Source organism: Apteryx rowi, unplaced genomic scaffold, assembly GCF_003343035.1.
Source record: "Apteryx rowi isolate R43461 unplaced genomic scaffold, aptRow1 scaffold_152, whole genome shotgun sequence".
Lineage (NCBI taxonomy): Eukaryota > Metazoa > Chordata > Aves > Apterygiformes > Apterygidae > Apteryx > Apteryx rowi.
The window spans coordinates 219,907-247,518 of record NW_020447775.1 but is presented as its reverse complement, the minus strand read 5'-3'; the positions used below and the strand labels follow the sequence as shown (position 1 = coordinate 247,518).

Sequence of the window (27,612 nt, the reverse complement as noted above, 5' to 3'; positions counted from 1 at the left end):
TGTAAGAATGAGAAATGATGAAGGCAGTAATGTAAAGTAGTGCTAATATCACAATCGCCATGTTAAATTGATTAACACAAAGAAAACATGTTAATAGCTTTTTTTTATTACCAGGCTGAAAACTTTATAATGGCATTTATTGGAATATGGCTGAAATGTGAATGGCAGATCTTTATAAATCTCAGCTAGTATGTGGTGGTGTAAACACTGTCTGAAAATGTTTTTTAAAAGAGCATCCAGACTGAGCTTTCTCAGTTTTTCCCATTTAACCTTTCATTTGTACATATTAAGCAGGCAATCACATTGCAGATGAGAAGTTGGGTGTAAAGCTGGATGTACTGGATGTGCAAATTTTTTCTCTTGATGGCCAAAACAGGTGCATGTAAATGTTTCATTAGCACACCCATTAAGTTCCCAGTGGTAAATTTAGCCACAAGCATTCTAGAGATGCTTTGCTTTACGTTTAATTTAGATCTAAAAAAAGAAGTATCAGGCTTATTTAAAATGCATTGCATTCAGCTTATTTAATATTCTTATTCTCACATATTCTTACTCATTGTACGTATATAAAAAATAAATGAGCAAGTCGTAGAAATAGCTGCCCAGCTCACAGTGATCAGGGCGGTGGTTCTAACACAGGCGCAGCCTGCCTTAGAGAAGGGCCGGTCGTCTCATCAGCTCTGCGGGAGCAAACCCCGAAATAACCCCGCTGACATCAGTGATGCTGTGCAGAGCGCATTCCTCTCCTCTTGCATCTCTCCAAATACTGATGCTTTCCATGCTGCTGCATCACACGAGAGCGCTGCGGGGGGCTGTGCTTCCTTCTCCTTTTTCTCATCCTCTCTCGTGGCCGGTGTCAGTCACCTGCACACTTTGGCTGGCCCAGCACACACCTTTCCCTGATAACAGAGTTTTCTACCTCATTAGGATCAGTGTTTTCTCTGGGAGTAACTTTGGAGCCACTTAATATATGGAACATATTTTTTAACCACATCTGTTCAAAACAGGTGGCCGGAGATTGTAATTGCTGGATTGAGGGAATGATGGTATGATAAATAAGATATGATAAATAAAGCGGCTGCCTGGGATTAAAAAGAACTATATTCTTGACTGTCTAGCAGGTTGCGCTGAAGGGAGCAACAATCCATGAAGGAGATTTTTCTTGCTAGTGTCAGGTCCATACAGGTCGGTGTTCCTCGGAGAGGTGTATTTGATGCCATTTGTTTGGAAACATCTGCCTGGTAAAGTCATGAGTAACTATATACTAAATCCTTTAAAATCTATTAAAATAGAATCATCATCCTTCTCCTGCTTCAACATGTCCTCAAGCAGAATCACAGTACTGAGCGGAGCGAGGGGTTAAATTGCTATGAATATCTCGGCCCCTTTGCGGTATTTTACTTCCTTTGGCRTTTGGCGTATTGCTGTTTATTCCCCTCTCTTTCAGAGGATGGACTTGTACTGCGCTCCATCCTTGCACAATAGCTCTGTAAGTAATAAGCAAACTTACTACTTAAGCTTTTTCTCAAGTTTAGCTTGTGTCTCTACACCTACGTTTTAGAAGATTACTTTAACAACTTTGGAAACTCTTCTTAAATGGCCTGTTGAAATAAAACTAATTTTTTCCCTGATTTTTTTTCTGCCGAAAAGGTCTTTTGTGGAAAAAGGGAGCACATTTTCTGTCCTCATCCCCTCCTATCTTGTTTCATCATGAATCATGCTCCATTAGAGTCCTAATGTTTCTATCAATAAATGATGGATTTGCCAATGGTGATTTAAGTTTAAAATTACTTGCGAAGACTTAATGAAGCCTGCAAATCATGAATTAGATTTCAAAGAAATTGTCTCTGACAGTTAAAAACTACAAGGCCAAAGTAATTTCAAGGGTGTCATTTCTTCCTGCCATAAATTATGTATCAGGTCAAAACAGAGGTGGTTCTGTGGGAATTACTATTATTTTTCAAAGCAATCACAGTTTGCCTTTTGCTGCAGTAACTCTTTTTTTCGGTGTGTTGTGCATAGGTAACATACTCCCACAGGAAAAATTTGGCTCACCTACAGCTAGGTGTTGTGAGTGATGGCCCACTTTTAATCCAGGTTTCCTGGGCTTTGATGGAGGTGCAGGAAGCTACCGGCTTGCTGATGCAATGATATAGGACACTTCTGGTTTTGAATCCCGGTTCCCGGTCTTGTGCCCTCCTTATCAGGCTGCTCAGTCTTGTCTGTCACAGACAAAAATGATACACGGAGGCTCTCTGCTGTAATATTTCTAAAGAACAACCCCAAGTGCTCTGGGTGGGTGTAAGCTGTCCCCTCTGAAGGCCACTGTTGCCTGCCTGATAGGGCTTTGCAATGCCACGAGGAAGAGGCTCCTCTTCCTCAAAAGTGTGTGTGGGCAATCTGCTGTTGCTTGGGGCATAAGCATTTACTTAATTAGTTCTGGGAGAAAATAACAGAGTTTCCTGTCCTAAATTCAGAATTTCTAATGCAATCCTGAGCAGGCTGAATATCTAGCATGAATAAAATAACCAGAAGAGCCACAGTTACCGCACTGATTCTCCACCTTCTTTCATTTCCCCCAAATCCAAGGAGACAGGAGGAGACAAAGGTCAGAGATTTTAACTATTTCATACCAGAAAACTGGGAAGTACTTCCAATGCTTTAATACTTGTGCCTGTAGACTTTATTTAGATTTGGTAAAATTCTCCGAGCTGCGTGCTGACAGTGGTAGTCAGTGTGTTTCTGAACGCTGTCAGTCTCCCATCTGGTGATGGGAGCCTAAATTTTCCAGGCTGACACTGAAAAGGTTTCTAATACAGCTCGAAACAAGCGGGAGTGTGATATGCATTGTTCAGATGTGCCATAAATAGATAATACACATTTTCTCCCTCTCTCTATTAATTTTTACTGAAAGGACCTTGCATACCATCCCTCTTTTCATCAAACTTTTGGTGCATCTTGTTCAGCGTTAACGTGTATATTGATTATTTCAGAATTTGTGTTTTTTAAGTCCTTACATAGTTTTGCTGATACAGTCATCCACTGAATCTCCAGCTTTAACAGTTTGCAGCTATTTTTTTTCTGATTTGTTGAATGATTTTTTCCCCCGTGTGTCTGCATAAGCGATCCTGGCTGGAGACATTTCAGCCCTGGCTGGCTAGTCTCAGCATTTCTGCTGCTCGGTTTATGTTGCGCAGAGGATGGAGTGCAATGGGTCTGGTAATTGAAACTGGAGTTGGTCCTTTGAGTTAAGGATGCCAAAGCTCATTTACTCTGCGTATGCTGAGTGTCATTTGTCATCTGCAAAGCAGCTTTATGCAAAACCTGAATGCCTGTTGCTTTTGATTTGCATGGTTTCAGCTCTGTTTTCAGGATTAGATTATCTATGGTGACTTTACCCAGCAACAAATTGTTTGCATCTGTGATGAGAGAGTCCCTTTTGCCTCGTGGGTGATGTGTAGTGTTCTTCATAACTCAGCCTCCAGCTGGCAGCACTTGTGTTTCTTGGCCGAATGCGTGTCTTATAGGCTGCCAGGTGGATTTTGCTGAAAGGTCGGTTGTTATGACTGATGTGAGCTTAGCAAAGGGATCGTTACTGAGGAGTGCAAACCGTCTGTGGGGATGCGGCCCTTCCTGAACGTTTGGGATCTGGTCCCTGTCTCAAGATTCTCTGTGGTGCTGTTGTGGTCCTCTTCGTTTCGGCTGTGCAAATCTTAGCTGCGGCGCTAATGAGCTCTGAAGCGCCTGTGTCTCCGTTGGCAGCACCAAGGACTCTGTCGCCTCTCTTCTTCATTTTAGCGTTCTGCACTTAGTATATATGCATGCAGTGGCCGCTTAGCCAGCGTTTCATAAAGCCTTTCTTCCTGCAGGTGCGCCCCGACTCATGTTATCGATCCCCCAGACGCTAGCTCGGTGATTCCCGAGTTTTGCCGCTTGTCGGACTTGTTGTTGCCGCTTTGCTGCTTTGTCCCGGGGCCGTTGCGGAGCTGGGGGGTTTCTTCCCCGAGGGGAGCAATGCTGCAGTGCTCCCAGGGACGCTGAACGTGTTTCACCGTCGCCGGTTCCCTGGCGACTCCCAGATTTGGAGTCTGACCACTGATCTGGGCAACACGCAGAAGAGTGTTTCACCCATTTATGTCCCAAAGCGATACTAGATTGGCTGGGATCTTCTGAGATTACATAGCCTAGATGTTTTCTGTGTTAATTAGAAAGGTAAGTGGAGCCACTGCCTTTTCTTTCTGCTCTACTTGGCTTCAYGGGTGCGCTGGCAAAAATTTCACCAACGCTATGTCAAGAAGTTTAGCAGTAGGAAAAAAACAGAACTGATACTCTTGCATCCTTTTCTATTTTGCAAAAGATTATGACAGATAAAGAGACTCTACTAAACCGCGTAAGCATTTCTGTCTCTAGTTTCCCCTTGAGCCCTGCCACCTTGTGTTGTTCCGGTTTATTCCCTGGGTATGGATTAGGTGGATTTTCCGTGCTTACTGCTTTATCCAGCAGCCAAGCCAAAGACGGGAGAGGGCTGGTGTAGCAGAGACTTCCCCGTGCGGGTGGCGCAGCCCAGCGGCTCTGGGACGGCCGCGGCATAGCAGGTCTCTGCGGGTCATGGACGTACGTACACAGCTGCTGCCTCTTTGCAAGCTGACCAGGCTCTGCAGAAAAATGAGATTTAACAAAGAGCTGATGGGAAAAACATATTACTGGTATACTGTAAGAAGTAAATGGTCATTAGTGGTTCTGAGTGCCTTTTGATCCTCGGGTGAAGGCATTGTGTGCACAGTACGGGTTCGGGTTTTAGGCTTTGAACTATTATAAACAGCCTAAGTAGCCCTAGCGCCTGCCCGTGGAGCTGTGGCACGTTACCAAAGTTGAGAAGGTGCCCGCACTCGCTGCAAGAAATCATGCAAGATATCATTGATGGGGAGGCAGAATGACAAATGCAGCTATTTCTCCTAAGTTTTGAGTTATTTTTATTTGGGTTTTTAATATTTTAAACCTTTTAGCATCATCCATGAGGCTACATTTTATCATAGAACTTTTTCTTTTAAAAGCCCAAATTCTCAACTATAATTGCTGGATTCAGGAACTGGACTATTATACAACCCCCCGTGCAGGTACTGTGTGACTTTTAGAAGTTGGCAATACGCATTCACAGACTAATCCCAGTTTTTTTTAATGCTGCTCAATGAATAGCTTTACGGATTTTTGTTTTTTTCCTCAGGTTATTTGAAAACTATTCTCTTTGAGTCTTTGCTACTTAATATTTAGATTGTACAGGTTGTCATCTTGGCCAAATAGGATGGTTTTCCTTCCCAAGATAGAATGAAGGAAACATGTTAAAAGAGAGTGGTCAATGGTGAATAATGAATAAACAGCAGAACAAGTCTCAGATAAATTTTCATTCTTGCTAAAAGCTACGTTTTCGGTGTTTATAAACATTGTTATGAATTCCCCACCGTCTTTCAGTACCCTCAAAAAAAAAATTCACAAGGCACCAAAATGGCACTTTTGCATTTGTGTTTGTGAAAAGAGCCATTATGTATTTTATTTTTACTGTGATAAAACCTGGAAGTCTCCTCTGTTGCTTTTAGGCCTATAGCGTGACATAGGGAAAACTGTGGTCCCAGCTCCAAACATCTTAGAATCCCGTAGACAGTTTATTGCTATCGATCCTAGTCTATCTATATTAAGTTTAGAACTAAGTATGAAAAACTGCACGTCACAGTCACATCTGACTGAACGTGTGTTTCGGGTCAGGAAAGGCAGGGTCTCACTGCAGCCGACCCCAGCGCGGTGTTTCCATAATTGTTGCACTTCAGATGATGGAAGTTTTTCACGTACCAAGTTAATGGGATTTTGAATGGCCGGGCAGTGCGCAGGATCCTCTTAAATGAAAGACGCTGCAAGACTAGAGCAGTGACAGCGAACGGCGGTGGCTAACAACGCGGCGTCCGAGACTGGCAGCGGCCTTTGCTGCTGTGCATCGTGTCCAGCGCAGCCCCCTCTGCAGAGGCTGGGATTTAAGCCAGATGCGCTGGGTTTGTGAACGCTGGTTGGGAGTAGGATGGAGATAGACCAGATGGACCAAGAGTGTGGCTGCTCTTGGCCGGACCTTGGTGTCCCCAGGAAGTGCCGGGGGACAGGGGAGTTGCAGCAGATGGAGGCAGTGTTGTTACCACAAACTGGATTAAGGGAACCCAAATGACTCAACTGCTTGGAGGAGGAGGAGGGAGGCTGGCAGATAGGGGCCTCGTCTGGGGAGCTTAGAGTGTGACGCAGGAGAATCTGTGCCCCAACCATAGCCAGGGCCTGGTTAAAGGAGGTAGTGCCAGAGTCTCCAAGATGGGATGTGCTAAGTACTGTCGTGTTTTATGTCACCTTTTCTTTCTGGATGGATTTCAAGTGAAGCGCAAGGTGCAGAGCAGGGTGACATAATCTGGTGGGACTAGCAAAGTCCCTACTCCAGGAAAACCCCACAACCTTCTGGAAAGATTAACAGATTTCTTCACCAGGTGAAATGTTAAGGTCATATAGGGACCGCAGAATTTCAGTCAGTATTCTCTTCATTAAACCAATTACATCTGAGTTGTAACTCTGCAAAACTCTTGAGCCTGGATTTAAAGATGTTATCGATTGCACCTCCTTCCTCAATAAATTGTTCCAAAGATTATTTGTTTCACAGTCACAGTTATGCCTTGTTTCTGTCTTCTATTTGTCTAGCTTAAACTTGTAACCATTAGCTCTCATTATGTCTTTTTCTGGTAGATTAGAGTGCTATCTACTGCTGAGAATTGCTTCTCCATGTAGGTGCCTGAAGACGTAATCAGGCTGCTTTTTAACCCTGCCATTCCGTTTAGTTTATCCAAGAGTGGTGTCTGTCACGTGAAGTGAAGCTTTCTTCTCACCAATTCAGTTATTCTTGTAGGTCTTCTCGAAAATCTTTGTAAATTTTCAACATATTTCTGAAAACATGGATATTGGCTCTGGAGCGTAGCGATGATGATATGACTCACCCGTTACACAGCTTATGCTGAACGTACCTGTGACTGTGTCTCCCCTTTAGGATGTAAATGTTGCCCTCGGAGCACCTTCCTCTCCATTTCCTCAGCCCTTTTGCCAATTTTCTGCTTTCCAGAATATGGTTCCCCGTCTTACAGAGCGATCGCTCTTCTTGGTTCCTGAATGTCTGTTGGTGTCCTTGGCTGGGTAAGACACCAGGCAACCAAGCAGGCCGGGTGATCTCCGTAGATCATTTAATGCTCAGCAAGTTTGTGTGTTCGCTGCAAAATGTCATTAGCAGTGATTTTTATACTTCCTTCTCTGGTAATGAGAAAAGTATTGAATAACATTGGGTCAGGAAGCCACTAAAACCCCCAGTGGATGAATCCCTTATTTTTAATGATGTTCTTTATCTGTAAATTTACTTTTCAAAATTGATTCAGTGTGGCTGCAGTGATTTTCCTTTTTCTTCTGCCTCTGTAAACCTTGAACCTGATAGTAAATTTCAGTCAGATTTGAGCTACTTAGAGGTGCCAAAAGCAATAAGTTCAGATAAGTTTTGTGAAAACACCCAAAGGTGAGACCCAAATGAATATACCATGGAAAAAAAGGCCTCGGTGTGAGTTCAACCATTATTATTAGACACTAGAAAATCCAAGGGGGAAGAAAGGGAGAAGACACTTTCCAGCTTTAAGAGCAGCCCTCTCTTAGCGAAAAAGTTAATTTCTTAATTAGGAAAGAGGATATATATATATATATATATATATATATATATAAAAATCTCTATATATCTGTGTGTGTGTATATATATGTGTGTGCGTGTATATATGTGTGTGTGTATATATATATATATATATATAAAAACATGAGAAGGTAGAAGCATGAGCAATTAAATCCAAAAGAAGCCAGAGGCAGCCAGGTAGCATTTCTAGAAGCAGCACTTGCACACAGCAAAGGTTTGTTTCGGGGCTTTAGCCACTGGCTCGGGCACTACCTCTTTGAAACAACAGATCCTCCTCTAGAAGGTTTGTACGTTCGGTGAAGTCAATTGCATATAATGCAGAGAAGGTGTAAGCTACCACCAAAAAAAGAAAAGAAAAAAACAGACAAGGTTTTATCCTACCTGACAGGAGGCTTTTAGGGCTTGAGGGGTTTTTGGAAGAGAAGGAAAGGAGAGGGATCAGCAGCCTGGGTTTGTAGTAGGACCCAACCCGTACTGTAGGCTTGCGTTCACCAGGGAGTTCGTGCTATGGTCGATTGACAACAGGCTTCAGCCGATTTGCGCATTTTTATGGGCAGCTCCAGACACTACCTACATGTTTCTGCCAAGCTAGTATTACTTTAGTCTGATCTCAGAGGCAAATCAGGGATGTTTGGGGACTGTCCAGACTAACCTTTACAAATGTGGCAATGACCTCTAAGTGACTGGCAGTCAATTAATTCAAGGTGAAATGATCCAGTGGAGATGCGCTCTTTAAGGATCCTGATTAAGATGCAGCTTGTGCTTCAGACTGATTAAAAGTGATTGCCATCTGACGGAGATGGTGTAGTGGCCGGCAGTGATTTGATTGTGCCTGGAGTATTGTGGACAGCTTTCTTTATGCTTTTAGATGTGACCTTGTTCTCTTGTTGCGAGGGAGGCAGGCGGAGAGGGACCAGCTCTGCAAATTTCCCTCCTCCTTTCCTAGATGGCGGCTCCTTTGGCTTTGGAACGGGACTATTTAATAGAGTTGGCATAACTGTTGATGGGGACTGTATTTTTTTTGTTAAGATAGATGATTTCAGGCTCTAAAGTCAGGTTGGCAATGTTCTTCTGAGCATTAAAATTCATTAACAAAAGAACAGAAGTATTTTTTAAAAATACCAAAGCACAGCATCATTTTAGCCAGTTTGTTTCCTCTTTCTGTGTAGCAGTTGTTTGTTGTAGGAAGGTCACGGTACCGGATTGCACCTCTTTCCCCTTGGCCTCCCCTGTGTTTGAATGAGACCCAGAAACTCCACAATATCTTTGGAGATTATGGAAACAAACTGCAGCCTGCCGCTCTGCGGGAGCTGCGAAGAGCCGGCCGAACCCTGCCGCCAGGACAAATGCTGAACGCCCCGGCTGCCCGTCGCCATTGACAGGGAGATGCAGTCAGTCACTCATGGAGTTGGCTCATCCCCGGCCCGTCCTAATGGCAGCATGTGCCGTGGCCGTTTACCTGAGTTCCTGCTGTTTATTTAGACAGTGCCACTTTTTGTATGAAAAAACGGTATATATCGTTCTGTTGTCCTGTATGGAAACATTGCAGGCCCCCAGTTCCCCGCCTACGTGAAGATGCTGTCGTTTTTCTGTTTAATGTATGGGGAAAGCAGCGTGCTCCCTTCCCCGCTCAGCCTGTGTGACCTCCCAGGAGGAACGCAGCTTTTTTCCGGCATCATCAGTGGGTGCTGGGAGCTCCCGTCTTGTGACATGTAAGTGCAACTGGCAGTTTATTTGTTTTGTTATTATGAAAGCAATCTCCATACAGTTTATTCATTTGCAGTGACTGAGTCCCAAATCATTCCCTTCAAGATAAAATCTGTTTTCTGTGAAGTGAAGAGCTGTGGTTGTTTCCTTCATTAAAACAAGGGAGGCATTTAATAAGTTACTCGCTTACGTTGCTTCTGTCATCTACTAGCATCCGAAGGCGTTTTACAGACCAGTTTACGATCTCTCCACTGCAAAGCAACTTGATGATTTAAAAAAAAAAGAAAAGTAATTCCAGCTGCTGATGGAGGTCAGACTCCCGTTGATGTCAGAGATGTTGTTTTGGAGAGGGAATGGTTTCCAAGCTTGCATATGCCCTAGTGGAAACATGTTCAAGGCTCTGGCTGCACTGTGTCGCTGATCCCAAGTTGCTAGAAACGTGAGCAGCTCCACTGATATTAGTGGAGCCAGGCAGATTCGTACCATGACCTTGTGATTCTGGGGTGTACGCATCTGGATTTGATTGGAAGAACATATTTTCCAGGGAGGAAAATTTTGGTATGGAGATAGTAATTGCCTTCTTGGGTGTTTAGCTAGGATATTGAGACCTTGTCCCATGTGGTTCGAAATAAAGCCAGGCAGCTGTTCAGATGGTCCTGCTCAGTGTGTGCAGAGTAGCCCCGCGCTCCTCCAAAGCCCTCCGGCTCTCCAAGCCTGCCCTTCCCCACATCTACCATTCGTGTTGCCGCTCGCTCTTGCGGTGGAGTGTGCCAATCGCCCACTTCCATGGGATGCTGGGAGCATCCCAAGGTAGGCATGCAGCTTGCTGTAGCGAGCATGACTTTGGCGTTAGGCCTGTTATTCCATCTCCTCCAAGGACGATGATAATTCTCCTTTCAACATTATTTATTTAAAATGAGTTAATTTCAGAGAAAGCATATCTTAAGAATAATAAAGCAGGCTGTGTGCATATCTCGCTCTCCTCCAAGGATTAACATTTCCTGGATCTAGGAAGACTCAGTTTCGTCAAAGCCCTTCCACAGATTCTCCCTGCAAGCCTGGCTCTCCAGACAAGTTCTCCAGGCAGAGTAGCACATCTTAACCCTTCAGTGGGTTCTTTTCCATTTTTTTTAAATGGGTCTTTTAGTTCCAGTACAGAGAAAGGTGACTCATCAGCAGGCCTTAGTTTCCCTTGTTTTAAGGAATCAGGACAATTTCTCCCACCGAGTACATGATTTAACCAGCCCTCTCTCCCACTTGCTGTGTTGCTTGCTGTGGTTGTTCCTAGTTGCCAGTGGATCTGACAATATTGTGTTGAGATCAGGTCTGCCACCAAGAGGCGGCAATTCCAGTGCCTGCGATTAACTATGGGGAGCTTACGTCCCTTACAGCGGTGGACAAATACTGTATTTTAGCTTCTATTTTCCCACCAAAGGTATGAATTTAAGAGAAAATGATCTTAAGTTACTTGATTTTGAAGTTAGTCCATGTTTACATGGATTGTAGGACTGGCTCATCTAATAGGAGTGAAGGTACAGTTTGCCTTTCCCATCCCCCCTCCCCTGGTATTTCAGTAGGTTTGCTTGGAAAGCTCTTTCATTCACCTTTAAACGAAGTAAATGAGTACCATAAATAATTAAAATGAAGGTTAATCCCATGGGATGGCTGCAACAAATGGCTTAGTGGGCAAGTGGCCAAGTCTTTCATCTCTGCAAGTAAGCTACCGGCCCTCCCTTTTCTGGCTCACAGCATCTGCAAAGGGATCCTGTGTTCAGTGTCACTGTTCTGCCTAATATATAATCACACAATGGTCATTAGTTCCTACAACGGAAGCGGCTTGTTTCCCTGCTTTGATTTGCCCCTGCACATCCTGAAGCCTTTGTGGCACCTAATTGGATCTCAAGCTCTACTGACACATGCATCCCTAGGTGGTTGCATTTTTTCTTCTGCAATTTTTTATTTGGTCTGCATAGATGGAGATAACAGGTTGTTAGCACTTGAAACACAAATGGAAGCCACCTTTCATGTCTCTTGGCAAACAAAGGCTTAACAGCATGTATCATGTTAATTAGCATCCTTCCCAATTTACTTATCTGAGGTTATACTGATGGTTGGTTGTTAAGGACAAATGAAAGTGGTTATCTTTCACAAAGAGGCTGAATACAGGTATCCTGGAATTATCCTCAACATAAGCACAGGTTTTGCAAGAATGAGCATTTCCCTTTTCTGCTCCCCTAGGCTGTGTACGTGGGATTCCAACACTGGCCCCACTGCAGCAACAGCAAAGAGAGAGAACTAAAACTAAAATGGAATAGGCCCAGGAGCACAGCTCAGAGGAGTCTTTACATCCTGGCACAGGTGAGATCCTGTAGCCACTAGAGATCAAGGCAAAATCATCATTTACTCTGAGGGATTTAGGGTCGAGCACTGGGAGCAGAGGGCGGGAGCTGGGACCACGTCTGGGGAAAGACAGCTGGAGCAAGGGGGCAGCGCTGGTGGCACAGGCAGGAAACGGGGCTTCAAGGACAGGTCGTGAGATCCGCGGGACACCAGGCCGATGCACCAGGACACAGGAGCACTACTGGGAAAAGCAGCCTGTGGGACACGTAACCTGGGAAAGGGGACAGCAGCTCTTCTGTGTCAGTTATCTTTGGGGCAAGTATATGGAGAAAGCCTGCTACAGAGGCAGTTGCATTCTGGAAAGGAAAGGTATCTGTAACAATGGCACCCAGCAGTGCTGGTACCACTGCTACTGAAGATGTTAAGTCTCATTTTCCCCAGCCAGCTTCATAATCTGAAGAAGAGTTTACTTATACATAACCAAAATGTTCCTTATAAGGAATCGGCATAAGATGGATCTTTAGTGCTGTACTAATAAATCCATGTATTTCTCAAAAAAACAGGCACACTTTAGTGTTCACACACTTGAAATGCCTCCCACATGCTGATAGATTTTTGTCAGTCAAAATGGAAAATGCCCAGGAATTGATTTAATATCTTAGTAATCAGCCTTTCGTGCATGGACTTGATTTGATTTACCTGCTTACTTTTACCCAGCCCTATCCCCATGTTCACTGAAACTTTACAACTGCTTAGAAACCAGAAGCTGCAAGCCAAGTTTTACTGTTCAAAATTTTTATTCCTAGGTTCAGTAAAAAGAAACAAGCTGTTTTGTTGTTGTTGTTTTGGGTTTTGAGGGGTTTTTTTTAGAGGTCTAGGACTGGATCTAGGATGTTCACATCCTCTTAAATAAGCAGTCAGCTGTGCTGTTGGATTAATTCTGTATGCATGCTAAGAATGTGCATAGCAGCATCTTAACATTTTGAGGCCTTATCTCTGAACTAGTTATGATGTACTTTATTTAAACAAGCTTGGGGACCTGATGCACAAGTTCCTCAGCTGTTGCTGTGCAGAAGAACAGCTTAGATCACAGTGGTCTCTCCAGTTAAAGAAAAGCGTCTCTCCTGCTACCAACAGTGATCTAAACATTCACTTTATATGGAGCAATGAGAAAATGCCTCCCACTTGGACTTTAAGGGACTCATTTTGAACAAAATAGGGTGGAGTTTGCTAAAAATAATTGCATTTGCTCTTGGATGAAAATATTTGAGTTGTGTATAACTTAGTGACTTGTCATGCTTGCAATGTCTCCAGTCTCCCAGTCCTTGAGAAAGGGCTCAGTGGCTGCGGTATTGCAGTTTTCAGCATAGTTCTAACCACCCCCAGTGATAATTGGGATGAATTTCTATTTGACTGAAAATCTTTGGCTCCCCTAGTTAGTCATCCAGATGTGTTGTATCACTTGGCATCTCAAAGTCTATTCCTGTGGGGAGATGGATCCTAACATTGCATGCTTGTGAACCTGTAAGTACACAAACTGTGCACGTGGCTGTGCGGACAGCAGAAAAAAGCAGGGAAACTGCAAGGCAGACATGGACTGTGGTGCCGGACAGCTGGGAGCAGTGGGATCTCTGCAAAACCTGCTTGTTTTACCACTTCCAGATGCTGGCTGCATCCCCCTATGCAGAGCATGTGATCTCTATTTAAAAACAAAACGCCACTAATGCTGTTGTTGGGATTCACTGGTGTTTTAGCAGAAGGAAAATGTACCTCTGGGAGTGTTTCAGTGGCTGGCTTGCTTTGCTGCCACCCCAGCTGTCTGCCATGGTCGGTGCCTTGATGCCTGGTTTTGAGCATAAGCAGGTGCTTGTGGGCAGGAGACAGTGACTGAACCAGCAATTAATTGCAAGCACAGCCATGGACCCAGAAAGGTCTGATCTGAAAACCCAAGTCCTTTGACTTTCCTACTAGATTTTTATTGTAAAAGCTATTATAGCTATTTGGTTCTTGTCAGAAGGGGTGGTGGGAGACTCTCTCTTACAGTTTCCCAACTCCCTCCTCCAGGCCAATGTAAGGTGTCACTGTCCTTCCTTTTGCTTGCTGAGGAGGCTTGGGTTAACCCTCTCAGTGCCAGCTGGGGTCTCTAACTGCAGTGCTTGTCCCGAATGCTGTACAGGTTATTACAGGATTCAAGTACTTCCTCCAAATGACGATAGGAATTTTAGGGCACTCCATTGCATGAGTGAAGTAAGGTTATTCCAGTTTTACAAATAGGGAACTGAATCACAAGAGAGAAGGTGACTTTTCAAGACTACCTGGGAAGCCTGTGGCACAGGTCAAAGGACTTACCTCAGCGGACAGCATGCTGCAGAGCCGTTCATTCTTCTTCCCACTGCTAGATCATTTCCTGTGAGCGTCTGTCCCTGCCTTCTCCGTTCTTCCTTCAAAGTTACAGAGCCAGAGCCAGTAGATTTCCCTCTTGGTATCTGAGAAACTGTTAGAACCAATAAGCATGTCAGCAAACTTGTTAAAAGTTTGGAAGATCCCCTCCAAATTTGATTTCTAATGTAGGTTTTTGCACTCAAATTAGGAAAAGTGAACTAAGAAGATGGCTTGCTGTGTTTAAGGAAGCGTTACAAAAATGTTAAGTCCTGGAGTTATTTTACATTTGGGGAGGAAGTGGGGATCCTACAGAGCTGAGCAAAGCATCCTGGAAGCGCTGTGTAACCCTGCTGGCCCTGCCAAGAGACAAATTCCTCTTATCTGCAAGCTGGTGACTTCTTGAAGGGTCATTCCTTACCTGCATGGCCTCAAGTTGTCCCTCAACAGCCAAACATCAGCAAAACTAATGCAATGTCTCCGTAGACTTTACAGCAAAACTTTACGTGAGCTCTATTTATAGACAGACGGCGAAAGGAAGATTTCAGTTGTGAAGAGACAGCGTACTGCTCTCAGCTTCTTACTTGTAGAGAGGCTTGGGGATATCTCATTTAAAACAAGCCGTACCTTGGTGCAATCAATCTCATCTCCTCCTAGCAGGCAAGAGGGCTCCCACAAATGACCTTATAGATTAGACACTTTCTGTTTACATTCAATTTCCCACTGCCTGCTATTTGTAGAGAATGATTATCAAGGCATTAAATTAAAAGTTTTGCCCAGTGGGAAACTATTGGATATTCTGTCATTTCTACAGCTTCTCCTCCCGTGGTGGAGAGACAGACAGGTAGGGGAAGCAATCACCAGAAAGGTCAGGAATATTTACCTACCTATATTGAAGCGCTGCCAAGTGGCTTTGTCCAGTTTGATAACTGCTGTTTGGGATCTCAGTCATTTTGGTGGGCTGCCTGGGTGGAATATTTTGTTCCTGATGTGGTAGGGAAGCACTGAGGCTTGAAATTAAGTCTCTATTTACCTGCAGGTTAGAAAGCTGGAGAAGCTGCTGGCATCCTCTATGGGGCCTTTGCCTAAAGGCTATGCCAGAGTATAACTGACAAGCTCAGGCTGGCGGCGAGATGAGAAGGAGCTAATAAAGATCTCCCCCAGAGTCTCCTTTGGGCCCTTCTTCCAGAGAGGATCACAGCAAAGCCACCTTCCCTCTCAGCATGCTGGGACAGTGGAAGGACTTTTGCTGTTTAGTATTGGTATGGCTTCAGTTCAGTCCAAGTCTGTATCATACATGCTGTCATTATTGGTAACACCTGTGTTCTGCACAGATGCACCTTCTTTGTTTGCCTATAAAGAAGTTCTGCTCCAAAGTGCTTCCTCCTCCTCATCAGGAGCAAGAAGTACGGGAATGGGCTTCTCCAGTACTTGCCTCCCATTTCATGCCTCACCAGTAGTTAAGTGGATAAACTCCAAAGTCTTTTGTTTAGACAGAGAGTGAGAGATCTGACAAACCATCCGCAGGAACTGAGGAGGCTACTGAAAGCCCCCATCTGTAATGCAGAGATGGAAGTAATTATGGGCCTCACAGGGTTTTTGCAGCGCAGAATGTTTATATAGTGCTTTCAGCATGTTTGTGTCGGTGCTAAGTGGGGTTTTTGTTGTTGTTGCTGTTACATAGCTTTTATGTCAGCCTYGGTAATTCTTCAGTTATTTTCCTGGGGGAGGCAAGGTGGTGTCTGTCAGCTCTTGGCCCTTTGAGGGCTGCTGGCTTCCACGGCTGGGCTTGTTGGCCAGCCCCGATTCTCCTTGGAGGCTCCTGCTTTCAGAAGCAAAGAGGGGACAAAGCCGACAGGCAAACAAGCCCCACATGTAAATTGCTGCAGTTTAAGTAGCTGTCACAAGGGAATACGGATTGAGAAGGAACCACTTCCTAACCTGGCCTGACTTTATACACAGGCTTAAGGAAGACTTTTCAGGGCTGCTTTGTCATTGCTGTGATTCAGATGAGAGCGGGACGGGTCCCTGCCCGTTCGCAATCTCTGATGAGCTGCTTCCGGCCACTTTTCCTGAGCTCTGCTGCAGTTGTGTCTCTTGCAGCTCCCTCTTCTCTAGTTCAGACACGGAGTTCTTTCATTGCCTAACACTCCCTGTGTGCGACTTGTCTACTTTGGAGTTGTTTGTGTTTTTTAGAAAGTAACAGGGCAATGAAATATTTAAGAGGTAATTTAGGGCCTGATGGAAGGCAATGAGAAAATATTTGTACTGATTTCAGCGGGAACAGGATCTGACCTTAGATAAAGTGCTAGTAATGTGCGCACCCTACTCTAAGAAGAGGTTCTCTGGCACTGCTTTACAGTGGCTTTCCACACTAAGCAACAGGACATACTCACCTTATGTTAGCAGAAACAGCACTGAAATCTGATGATGTTGATAAACATGAATAAGGCTCCCGTGCAGCTGAAGCCAGAATTCACACAGACCTGGTGCCAGCGAGAAGTTTACTTCTCTGGTCTGTTGCCTGATGAAAACCAAGGAGAAAGAGAATTTTTCTCTATTTTGGTTCCAGACTGATAGAAAATTCTTTCTGACCAACCTTTCAGAAATTCTTTCTTTCAAGGAAATCTCTGGTATTGCACATGACTAAAAATAGGCATCTCATTCAGAGTAATGGTTTGCCTGCTGAGAGTTTTTATTATGCTTCATTGTGTTCCCTCACTAGCTAGTTGTGCTTTATGAAAGACATGGCTTGTGTATGGGAGAACGGAGCAGATTCAAATAGCAGAATATTTAATATAGTACTTACGGTCCCTGTTTTGTGATAGACATTTTGCCTGGCTGAGGACTGGTAGCGTAGAGAGAAACAAGAGAAGCTGACAGATTGGTGGATGCTGGGTGGGATCATTTTTCAGCAGCCTTGATGAATCACTGTGTTAAAGCATTTCATTTTCAGTAAGATCATTTCTGAAAAGTCAAATGGAAGGTAGAAAATGAGACAGTTGGGGGTGTTTTCATTTAAATCAAAGATAAAATTAAATTAGAATAAAGATGCCTTTAAAAATCCATGCTATTCTGAAAATATTTTGAGGAAGAAACAAAATCTAGATTAGCAGAAACAGAATGACCCGGAGGCGCATTTGCCAGCTATGCTCCATGCACAGGCGCTGAGTTTTACTTGCTCCTCTCTGGTCAAAGCCAGTAGGAATCATATGTCTAGAGCTTCAAGCAGCACTTCAATTAGGAAAAAAATATCCCATATAACCTTGTAGGCAGGTCCTTCAAGCAGAGGCTAATGTGCTTGGACTGCATGTAGACACTGAACTCCTCACAGCCTGACTGAGAGAAGTGGTCTAGTTTAATATCTGCTATGTGCTTGTACAAAGTGCAAGGCTCCTTCTGACTCAAGCCTGATTAATTAATGTAAGGAAACACATTAATTAAAAGGGCCCTACGTAGCTGGCTAGAAACTGGGGAGGCACAGACACAGATGGTGCAGGATTTCGTGGTGGTATCTCAGCTGCAGACGCAAATGGCAGGAGAACAAAGCCTGGTGCCTGCTCCTCCTTCCTCCCGGCGCCGAAAGCCAGTCTCGGCTCTCCTGCACAAGCTTCCTTCTAGGACCCCGGGGTCAGGGTGAGTGGTTAGTTTATCTGTTTTCTCACCATACCAAATTTGTTGTTGTCTTTAAATTTGGCTTGGCATTTTTTCTGTGTCTTGTGGGTACATCAGGTTCCATAAGAACTTTTGCAGGTCAAAACTGCTACCTCATTTTTGGATCCCCACCATACGCAGAAGGGTTGTCGGGAGAAAAAGGCAGGCAGGATTCAACCTGCAGCTGGATTTTAATGACAAGCTGCAGAAGAGTTATGGCACAGCCGTACTGACGTGGCAGGGTGCAAAGCTTCAAGTAATGCTGAACGCCTTTTGACGCTAGCGTAAGCAAGCGGAAGAGTTTAAATGGTATAAGGAGTAGCTCTGTGCAAACGAGGTTTAAAATCAGCGACTCTTCAGAGACTAGCGCCCTTTGGTGCCTTTATAGCACATTCAGTTAGGAGATCAGTTAGAAGCTATAATAAAGGAGAACTCTGTAAAACACTACATTTACAATCACTCAAAAAATAATATATATATATATATACACACATACATGTGTATATAAAGCTGTAACACATACACATATATGTATGTATGCATGTATAAAACTGTGAGATTTCCAGATAGCTCCCCTAGCCGGTGGTCATGAAATAAAAAAGTAAAGAAATCGAAGGTAGTGTTTCACAGCTTGTATATGTCTGCCTCTTTTTAACTTGCAACCAGTCAATAGACTTGTACAGAGATAAGACAGAGCTAAGGAAACAAGACACACAGATAGTGTGGGTTTGTAAAAAGTTTAGAGCCTCTTCTAAGCGAGATTCAAACAGGCACTTCCTTTTTAAACCAACAAATAGTGACAGGTCAGACAGTGTGCGTGAGCTGGTGTTGAGGGACTGGCTTTTGACGTAGTGGCCAGGGAGCAGGTCACGCACTGCCCGTCACCTGGAGCGGCGTTGTGCCGTTCACTCCAGTTCCGAAATGGGGACTGTCACCAGCTGTGCTCACAGGATCAAGTTCTCGCGCTCTTTGTGTGGAGAAGACTGGTTAATGGTGTGAGGAAGCCACCGCTGGCTTTCAGTTTGCTGCGACAAGCTGCGCGTTAGTGAATCTTCGGCAGGTGAAAAGGAAGAGCAGGACGGCACGCTCGGGCAGTCCCTTGAGGCCGCATTAAAGCACGTGTGGACTAAGCAAACATTGTTCCTGATACTGAAGTACTTTATAAACGCTGATTGTAGGTTATTAAAAATTATTTGCCTGAAGCAGGGCATGAGGATTATGTTAACCAGGGCAGCATGCGAGCCCCGGTAAAAGGGATTACCGGGCTGAGCGACTGCATCAAACAGTCTGCAAAGCAGAATTTGACTAGAGAGAGGCAACCTTTGCATTTTGCATCATTCTGCTAGCATCAGAGTAATGCGCTGTCTCGTTTGACCTCGTCCCCTTTTCCCTCATTGGTGGTGGTATGAAGTGTGGGCTGATGTGTAGTAGCACTTTCTCTGATTTGCAGGGGGATTTTTCCTGAGGTGTGATAAATTAATATTCCAAATAGACCTTTCTGTTTTATCTTCAAGGGAACAAGTCTACTAGCTACATATCTGTCCCCACCTGCCCCTCAGCCATGCTGTTCCTCTGCACTGCTCTCTCTTTCTGACTAAGAATCAGCTTTTCAGCAATTAATTCACCTCACTACCTCCGTAGGACAATGACTAAATTTCAGAGCCTGCCTCAGCCTGGCAGCGCGACCCTGCCTTTCTGTTCGTATTGGGGGTCCCGCTCTAGACACCAGTAGGTCCAGGCAAGTCGCAGGGAAACGAGGGTAAGGCAAAGCTGAAACCCTGTTCTGTAATTCTGAAACGAATGCTAGGAATCCCCCCCCCCCAACATATATATTTATCATTTATTGCCTGTAATTTTCTCACCTAATCCCAAATTTAATGACAGTTCTAAGCTTTGTTTTTCTCCTCAAATTGCTGTAGCAGTAAGTGTGTATAATCTCTGAATAAAATCAAAAGCTGCTTACATGGTAATTACAGGTGGGAGCACAGCACCTGCTGTTCAAGACAGTCAGCCCCTGCAACGCACTTGCATGGCAGCTAAGGTGCTGGGAGGCAAATGTACATCTTTCTTTCTTGTACTGTCCCATGGCTGTATTTTGTCAGTGGCTCAGCTTGATATAATGTCTTGTTTGGGGGTAAACTTCTTTTAGGTGGGATGCCAGAGTACTGGAGGAGACCACGGACAACCCGCTGCATTTCTTGGACGTGATGAACTTTTAGGTCATGGTTTGTAGTGGAGTTATATTGTGGAGTAACTACATTTACTCCGTAAAAATTATGCTGTAGTCAGTCCTGAAATCCTCTTTTACACTGTGGGAAAGCCTTTGCATCCGTTTTTTTTTCCAGGAGCAAATGAAACACTTCTGACTGAGCAATAGAGATGGAAAATCCTAGTGTATAGTAGAAGCAGAGTACCTGTGCACCCTCTGATAACTCAAACTTAGCGTTGGTTAACACCTCTCCGTTCTAGCCCCCCTCGCTGGCGTGGCTGGCATCGGAGGGGCAGGCCCTAAGCAACACCAGGTCTGGTTCTTGCCCGGTATGGGAGAGGAYGTGCATTAACTTGCACTGTCCCAGCAAAGCAAGGTGTGAATTTATTTTTGCTTGTTGACAGTTGCAGCAAAAAGATCTCAGAGTGGTACTGTATTTTTTCTGTCCAGTTTATAGCAGACCATTTGGAAGGAAGAGGGACAGATGCACTCACCCTTCTTGGTATACCTGTGCTGTAGATCAGACAACTAACATTGAGAACCCCCCCGATGTGTGTGTGCTGGGGGGGGGGGGGGGGATGTATGGGCATGTTTAAGCAGTGCTACTCAATGCTTTTCATTTGCAACAGAAAAATTGAGTTAAGCTGTGAATAGCCACTTATTATTTCTTCCATTTTGTTGTTTGCTTGATTCTGTAGAAATGTGCATGTATAGTTAGACTGGGAGAGAGGGGCTCACAATCATTTTGCAGGCTACCTGTTGGGGACCAGCTGAGGGACTCTCAGCTACAAAGCACCAGCTTCAGTTGCATATCCTCTAAAGCAGAATGTTGTACTTTTATAAAATCAAAAGAAATGCATTTACTTAAGAGCAGCCCCATTTAGCAACTAAATTCTTACAATTCATCCGTGCAGAATTTTGCATAGCTCTTTCCCTGCTGCTTCAATATTACACTGTCCGTCCTGCTGTCAGGAGTGGGGTGCCCTGCCCAATTTAATGAGCAGGATTCAGAGCATCGATACGATGTGAATGCTGCTGTTGATCCCACAGGAAGCGTCTAGAAGAAGCTCCACTTGCTCATAACAGAAAGATATTAAGCTAAAAGGAAGTGTTGTGGCTAGATGAATATTTTCAGTTATACGTCTCATTTGCAAAAATGAGTTAAACTGAATCCAGTAGCTGGTAGTCAAGTGAGTGAGAGGGCGAAGGATTTTTCTGGCAGTCTGTAATGGAAAACATGAACATTAACTCAGAAGAGTAGTTCCTCGTTCTCTACAACATGCAGATGTCTATCACAGATACCAGCTCTAATGGAGAATGGCTTTAGGAAAAGTGTGCAGTTAACTTCTTTTTATTCATTTCAGTGTAGGACTTTCGTTCATCTCCCCTACCCTTTGCACTTTGGCTCTGAAATGTGGCACTCAGCAAATTGTGAGTGGTTTTTGTGGTTATTTTCAATGCCATTTCTTTTGTTGGTGGTTTCAGATTGACAAGTATGCTCAGCGGGATCTGAAGAAAGGGCTTCATTTGTATGGGACAGATGGAAATATTGGCCTAACTAATGCATGGAGCATCATTCAAACAGATGTAAGTCTGAACTTCTTTCTTCTCTTTACCCTCTGGGCTCTGTAACACTATATTCTTGCAGGGAATCTAATTAAACCCCCAGATCCCAAGCCAACCTCCTCCCCCTGCCCAATCAGCACATTAGCAACTAAAGTATCAGCTTTTTGTGACAAATGGTGATATTTTTTTTGTTTGCTTCTCCTTTGCTGAGGATGACTTATTTCTTTTAAATATTTATATTGTGTTGACCCCTGAAGATCAATTAATTCTGTGCCTTGTTGAAAATGAAGGAGATGGTCAGAGAGGAAAAAAGGAGCTATCTATCTTCTCTTTAAAGTCAAAGGAAACCAGACAGCTTATGCTGGAGTGAATAGYAATAGTGTAATAACAAGGAACCACTTCAAACCCTTTTCATTTCTGTCCTGACTCCTTTCGTTGCTATTGTTGGTTTCCCCTAGTGTAGTCAAAATGAAAACTGGCCATGGTGTTTGCAACCTCTTCCTACCATCAGCGCRTTTTTCCCAGCAGAATTCTGTTGTCCTCCATCACAGATGGGCTGGGAATGCTTTTTGCATTGTCACCACTGTGACATCCTTCTGAATCTCTGATAACGCTCTGCTCATGTATGAGTATTTGCCTCATAAGGACGGGTTACGCTGAGCTCGACAGCTGGCTCCCTCCTTTGTCCTCGGCTGGCTCACTGAGGAAGCACCATCCATTGCAGTCCAGCTTCATTACTTCCATCCTTCTCCTTTCACATTCAGCTCAATCGTTTCTCTTAGGTGTGGGCTTTCTGATTTGATTTCCTCTGCTTCTTGAATGAGGAGAGGTGCTGGGTCCCTTCAAATTTTCTTCAGCTTTAGGAAGAAGCCCTGTTACTGTCCTGGCTTCATTCAAAAATCTTGTGTAGCTTTCTCAGAGAGTCTCCTCTAGAGGCACCAGCATGGTGCAGACTTGCAGGGCTCTAGTCTTGTCTCCATTGTCTTAAATTGGCCAAAGATGATACCTACCCCAACGCTTCCAAGGCTATGTGAGCTATTCAGGATGATGGATGGGCTACCTACCACATTTTGGTATGAGAAACTTGCTCATTTACTCTTTCTTTCCTCTACTGCCACTTGGGTTGAAATCCTGAATTATGCATTTTTCAGTTTGGTAGCGTCTGAGATTCACAGCTACTCTGCTGTACAGTACAGATAGGCAGGCTGCAAGGAAGGGTCTGGGAAATTAAAAATTCAGGATGACTAGCAGAATCAAAGACTAGCCTTGCCAGACCCCTGGTGCATCTTTGGAGCTGCGTGAACTGTCTGTACCGAGTGCAGTAGGCTGGCAGTGACAGCACCGTGTGTGAAAGACTTATGCAGCTCAGGTCCCGCAAACACGCTGATAAGCTCTCTATTCCTGCATTGTAACAACTGCACGTGGAAGGTGCCTCCTGTTAACTTTAAAAGGTCACGGCATTTTGCAATGCTTTTTTAATATTTTCTCTTCCCAATACTACAGTCAAACATGAGAAGCTATTAATGGCTTGTAAGACAAATATATTTTGCGGATCTAGCCCAAGAGTGAGCCATGTGAAAGGTAGATTAAAATTTTAATATCACTACTTGTTTGAAAAAGTATTACAAGTTATACTCCCCCAAACCAATTAACTCTGCTTAGTCAAAATATAATAGAATTTACTAATATTAAGATGTTTGCAGTAAATATTAATCAGGCTTCAGTGACAACTCAAGAAGTATTAAAAATATATGTCAAAGATGGGGGGAAAAACATTATTTGGAGGATTTGTGGGATGCAAAATCCATGCTTCTGCTTTTCTTCTGTGAAATAGGTGTTATGATACGTAACTAGTATGACTAGTTCACCTATCCACATTTTTTCAAGATGTTCCCAAATTGGACTTGGTTCAGAAACAATGTACAAGAATAATTAGGATTCTGGAATCTACTTTTTATGAGAAATTTAAAATCTCTACTTAACCAGGAAAAGATGAAATAGTGATGTGATTACAGCCCATAAAAAGAGGACAGAAAGGGAAAAGGGTTTTGAAAGAAAAGAGCTCTGTAATTTTTGGAAAGAAAGCATAGTGTGATCCGAGAGTTAGAAATTTAAGATACAAATCTTTGATGGTGAGATGCAGATATAGAAGGATGGTAGATTCTCTTTCACCCATGTCAAGATAAGGTGTTTGTCTAATGGAAATGATCTTGTTCAGCCACAGGTTTGGGCTTGAGGCAGGACTCGATGATATTCTGTGGCCAGTGTAGTGCTACAGATCATGCTAGATGGTATTAATGGTCCCTCTGGCCTTCATCCTATTACAATTTGATGAGTGTCTTAAAAGCTTCAGGTCAAACTAACTTCAGCTAGTTCTTAGGACCACAAAAGCTAATAGGACAGTGCTATCTTGCAAGCCACGTACAATCACGTTAAATCACTCTTTTTTTCTAACATAACAACTGTGAAATTACCATGCGCTGTCTTGACAGTACTGCAGTGTTAAAACCTGCGTGGTCCCAGTGCTGGGCACTGAGGGGACCAGCAAAGAGCTCCCACAGATACATTTCTGCTGCTCTGCATAATTGGTTTTCACATGTATCTTTCAAAACTATTCAGCAGTAGACTATTGCAGTGGTGCAGTGAAAGCAATCCCAGCACGGTTAATTATGTAAAGCACTGTGCAGCTGAATAGCACTATGTAAATGCCAAGTATTATTTTTTTGTGTTCAGTATAATCGTTACCCCTTACATCCCTAATCAGTAGAGTGTAATCACTGATAGGGGGATTAGGAACATGCAGGGGACTTCCAGAAAGGAAGGTCCCAGCCCAGCTGTTTTCATTCTGGCTCCTAAGAGACTACTGGCAAAAGACCCCCCCATTAGAGCTAATCACACTGCCATATAGGCAAATGTCTCAGCACTGATTTTTTTAATGGAGCCAGTAGACATCAGTCATTGGTTGAGCAATGAGCCATGTCTGTACATGGATGGAAAACAGCAGCCTCAGAGAAGAAAACAACAACCCAAAACACAAAGCAAAACATGACAGTAGCAGCAGTGTTAATGAGTCCTCCTCCTCCTCCTCCCTTATCCCCTCCGCATTCACACTCCTTTTCTTTGCAAAAACGTCATTCAGAGCTTGAGCAGAAGGATGGCACTGTGATTAAAGCATGAGGCGCAGACACCAGGGAGCTAAGCTCTGGCATACGTCTTCCTTCTTCCTGCCATTAACTTAGACAAAGACCATCCCCATCGTGAGTTTACTAAATAGGACGGTGTATAGCAACTAACAGAATAAGGGCTTCTATTTTGCTTAAAGACAGAAAAAAACAGTTTTCCAGAAAAAGAAGCGTATTTAGCAGGTGGCATTTGGTTTTTGTGTGACTGCTTGATCACAAATTAGAGAGGAGTTTCAACGGGCAGTATGGATACCCAGTGCACGCATTCACTTGTGAATGGTGGTGATTGATTGAATCTCTTCTTCTTCAAGTGTGAAAGCCCTGAGCACCTTTGACAGACATGATCAAATTCTTTTTTTCTTTTAGAAGGGGGGAACCTGAGAATAATTAAGCAGAAAGGATAACAGGCACTGGTTTTGTGTTCTTTCTCCTCTTTTGGCTTATTTCTTTGCAGCCTTGTACCTTGAGAAATCACATACGCTTCTGTTAAAAAGGGGAAAATCATTCTGCAGTTCATGACTGGGAACACAGAAAAACAGCAGGGTCCCTCAGCTCCATGTTTAGGGAGGAAGTTCTAGTTTTAGTCCATGACTGATATTTTCAGACTACCAATAAAGGAGTTGGGTTCAGCTGCACATATGCAGTGGATGTTAGAGGGAAAGCATTAGACTCCTCTGGCAGAAGAGTTAAGCCTCTAGGTCAGGGAGCTGTTTCAAATTGGAATATCTTATTGATTCTTTTTTTTTTTTTTAAATACCTTCATCTTTCCAAACTCACTGTCTTTCTCAATGGAGTTTCAAACCTTAAAAGGAACAGACACACAAGCAGGTGACTTTTGCATGTGGTGCCTGGGGACTACAAAAGCACACAAAGTAATTTTAAACATGACTAAAATTCTAATACTTTAGGCTGTAAGTTGCACTGAGCTGCGTTCCACTCCTTAACAACCAGGACTGGTTAAAGTTACAGGTGGAAACCATTAGGAAATGAGAAATGAGCATTAATTTTTAAAATGCTGCTTCATCACCAGCATCTTTGTGATCAATGTTTGAATACTTCTCCTTTTAACTAACCAGTCAGTAATTTGAGAGGGCTGTAGAAAAAGCATTAGCTTCACTAAAGCAAGCAGCTTCAGCTCACTTTCATTGCTGTATAATGCCTTTCATGTCTACTTAGACCACTGTAACTGAGAGCAAAACTTGACCCAATCCCCCTCCACCCGTCATTGATTCTATGTTAGATTAAAACACACTCTGGATTACTGCTGAAGTAATCCAAACCATCCATTAAATATTATATGATTTTAAATTAAAATCATCTTATTCACCACTTTTCAGAGTGATGGAGGAAAAAGACATATACAAGGCACCATGTCCCTAAGTCCCTCACAGTCATGATACCAGAAAAACAGTAACTGCTAAAAAACCTATCATCTGAGACAGGGATTCAGTATCTGTGGGTTTAATTTTTATTCATAAGCCCTATTCCAACATGGCTGATTTTTGCAAGAATTTGGCAAAGAAATATTATCCACTTAGTCTTTAATACTAGAGTAGCCAGTAAAATACATATAACGTTTTAACTCTTCTTCTGCATGCTTCCACTGCAGTAAGGTAGGAACATTTTGTTCAGCATGAATTACCAGCGCTAGCTATCCCAGGCCAGAGCAGCAATTGCTTGTTAACACAAAAATAAAGCTGCCCGGCAGCAGCGTTGCGTTCCGTAAACACAGCCCAGAGCGCTCCGTGCTGTGTGACGCTGCCTGGCTGGGGCAGCGCTCCTCAGCCCGCGACCTCTGGCTGCATCGCTGCGTTGAGCAGCCCCTAATCGTCCAGAGCTCTCACGAGCCGACTCTGCGCTTCCCAGCCAACCCCCCCGGGGCCATCAATATGGGAGAGAAAGGAGGAAAGAAAGAAGTGTGTTTTGACATTTCAGGAGCCAGAGCCTCCCACGTGAAACAAGTGAAGCAAACAGGAGAGGTTCATCAGTATTCCTAGAAACGTTCAGCAACAGCAGCTTAGATACTCAAGAGGTGTTTTGACAATTTTTTGCTTGTTTGAGCAACTCTTCCCCAACTATTATCAGTGCCCCCAGAACTACTACCCAACTATCACCATATTGCATAAGTACCAGTGTTCCTTTGAGTGGGCAGGCACAGTTTCATCTCCCCATGCATGCTTTTTCACAGCTGCAAGCCCTAGAATCAAGTGCTGTGGGGTGTCCAAGTCAAGGTGTCTTCAAAGGTACTGCTATTCAAAAGACAGTATCTAACATCTTCTGAAATTATCCCCTTTTAAAGTGTGGTAGTCTCGATAAAAATAAAAGTACTATTAGTCTGTAATTGTTTCTGAAAACATTATCCTATTGTTGCCCATTGAAACTAGGGACAGAATTAAGCAATTAGGCAGTCTTGTCTAATTTTATTGCTAAGTAGTGAAAGGAACAATACAGGACTGTAAATGTGACCCATAAAGTGAATGTGGTTGTAGCTTACCTTCCAAAAATCAAGTCTGCAATTGCTTTATGCCGATCAGGCAGCTTAGCTTTCTGGCCGTGGCAAAACATCAGCCTTTGTGGAAGAACAGAAAGTCTGAAATAATAACTGGCTCCAACAAACTGCTTGTTGCAGGTATTTTCTTCCATGTGATCTGTGCTTTTTCCATCCTCCAAGTACAGGACTGTCTCCCAGTTATCCTTGCTCAGAAAGTCTGTAAATTTTAAAAAGAGAGTGTTTCTCTCAGATCTCACAAGGAAAGCCTCTTAGTTCTCCCTCTGTCCTTAATATTCTCCTTTCTTCTAGTAGCCCCTCATCCCTCTGAAGGATTTGGCTA

General features: G+C 43.6%; 1 protein-coding gene and 1 long non-coding RNA gene across 8 annotated transcripts in view; one reads left to right on the top strand and one right to left on the bottom strand.

The window, feature by feature from the left end:
- The window catches only part of TSPAN4 (tetraspanin 4), a 282,853-nt gene that overhangs the window by 245,353 nt on the left and 9,888 nt on the right, over positions 1–27,612 (top strand). For all 7 annotated transcript variants that reach the window (XR_003252375.1, XM_026059072.1, XM_026059074.1 and 4 more), the window contains one exon: positions 21,519–21,620. Coding sequence is in view for 6 of the 7 variants with exons in the window: in XM_026059072.1 (XP_025914857.1) it covers positions 21,519–21,620 (102 nt within the window). In the remaining variant the exon portion in view is untranslated. The remainder of the gene's footprint in view (positions 1–21,518; positions 21,621–27,612) is intronic.
- On the bottom strand, positions 87–27,612 carry LOC112962685. The gene is made up of 5 exons (XR_003252378.1): positions 27,276–27,612; positions 16,980–17,137; positions 16,567–16,694; positions 14,141–14,285; positions 87–4,655 (listed from the first exon to the last, which is right to left on the bottom strand). It is a non-coding gene; the product is annotated as an uncharacterized LOC112962685 (long non-coding RNA).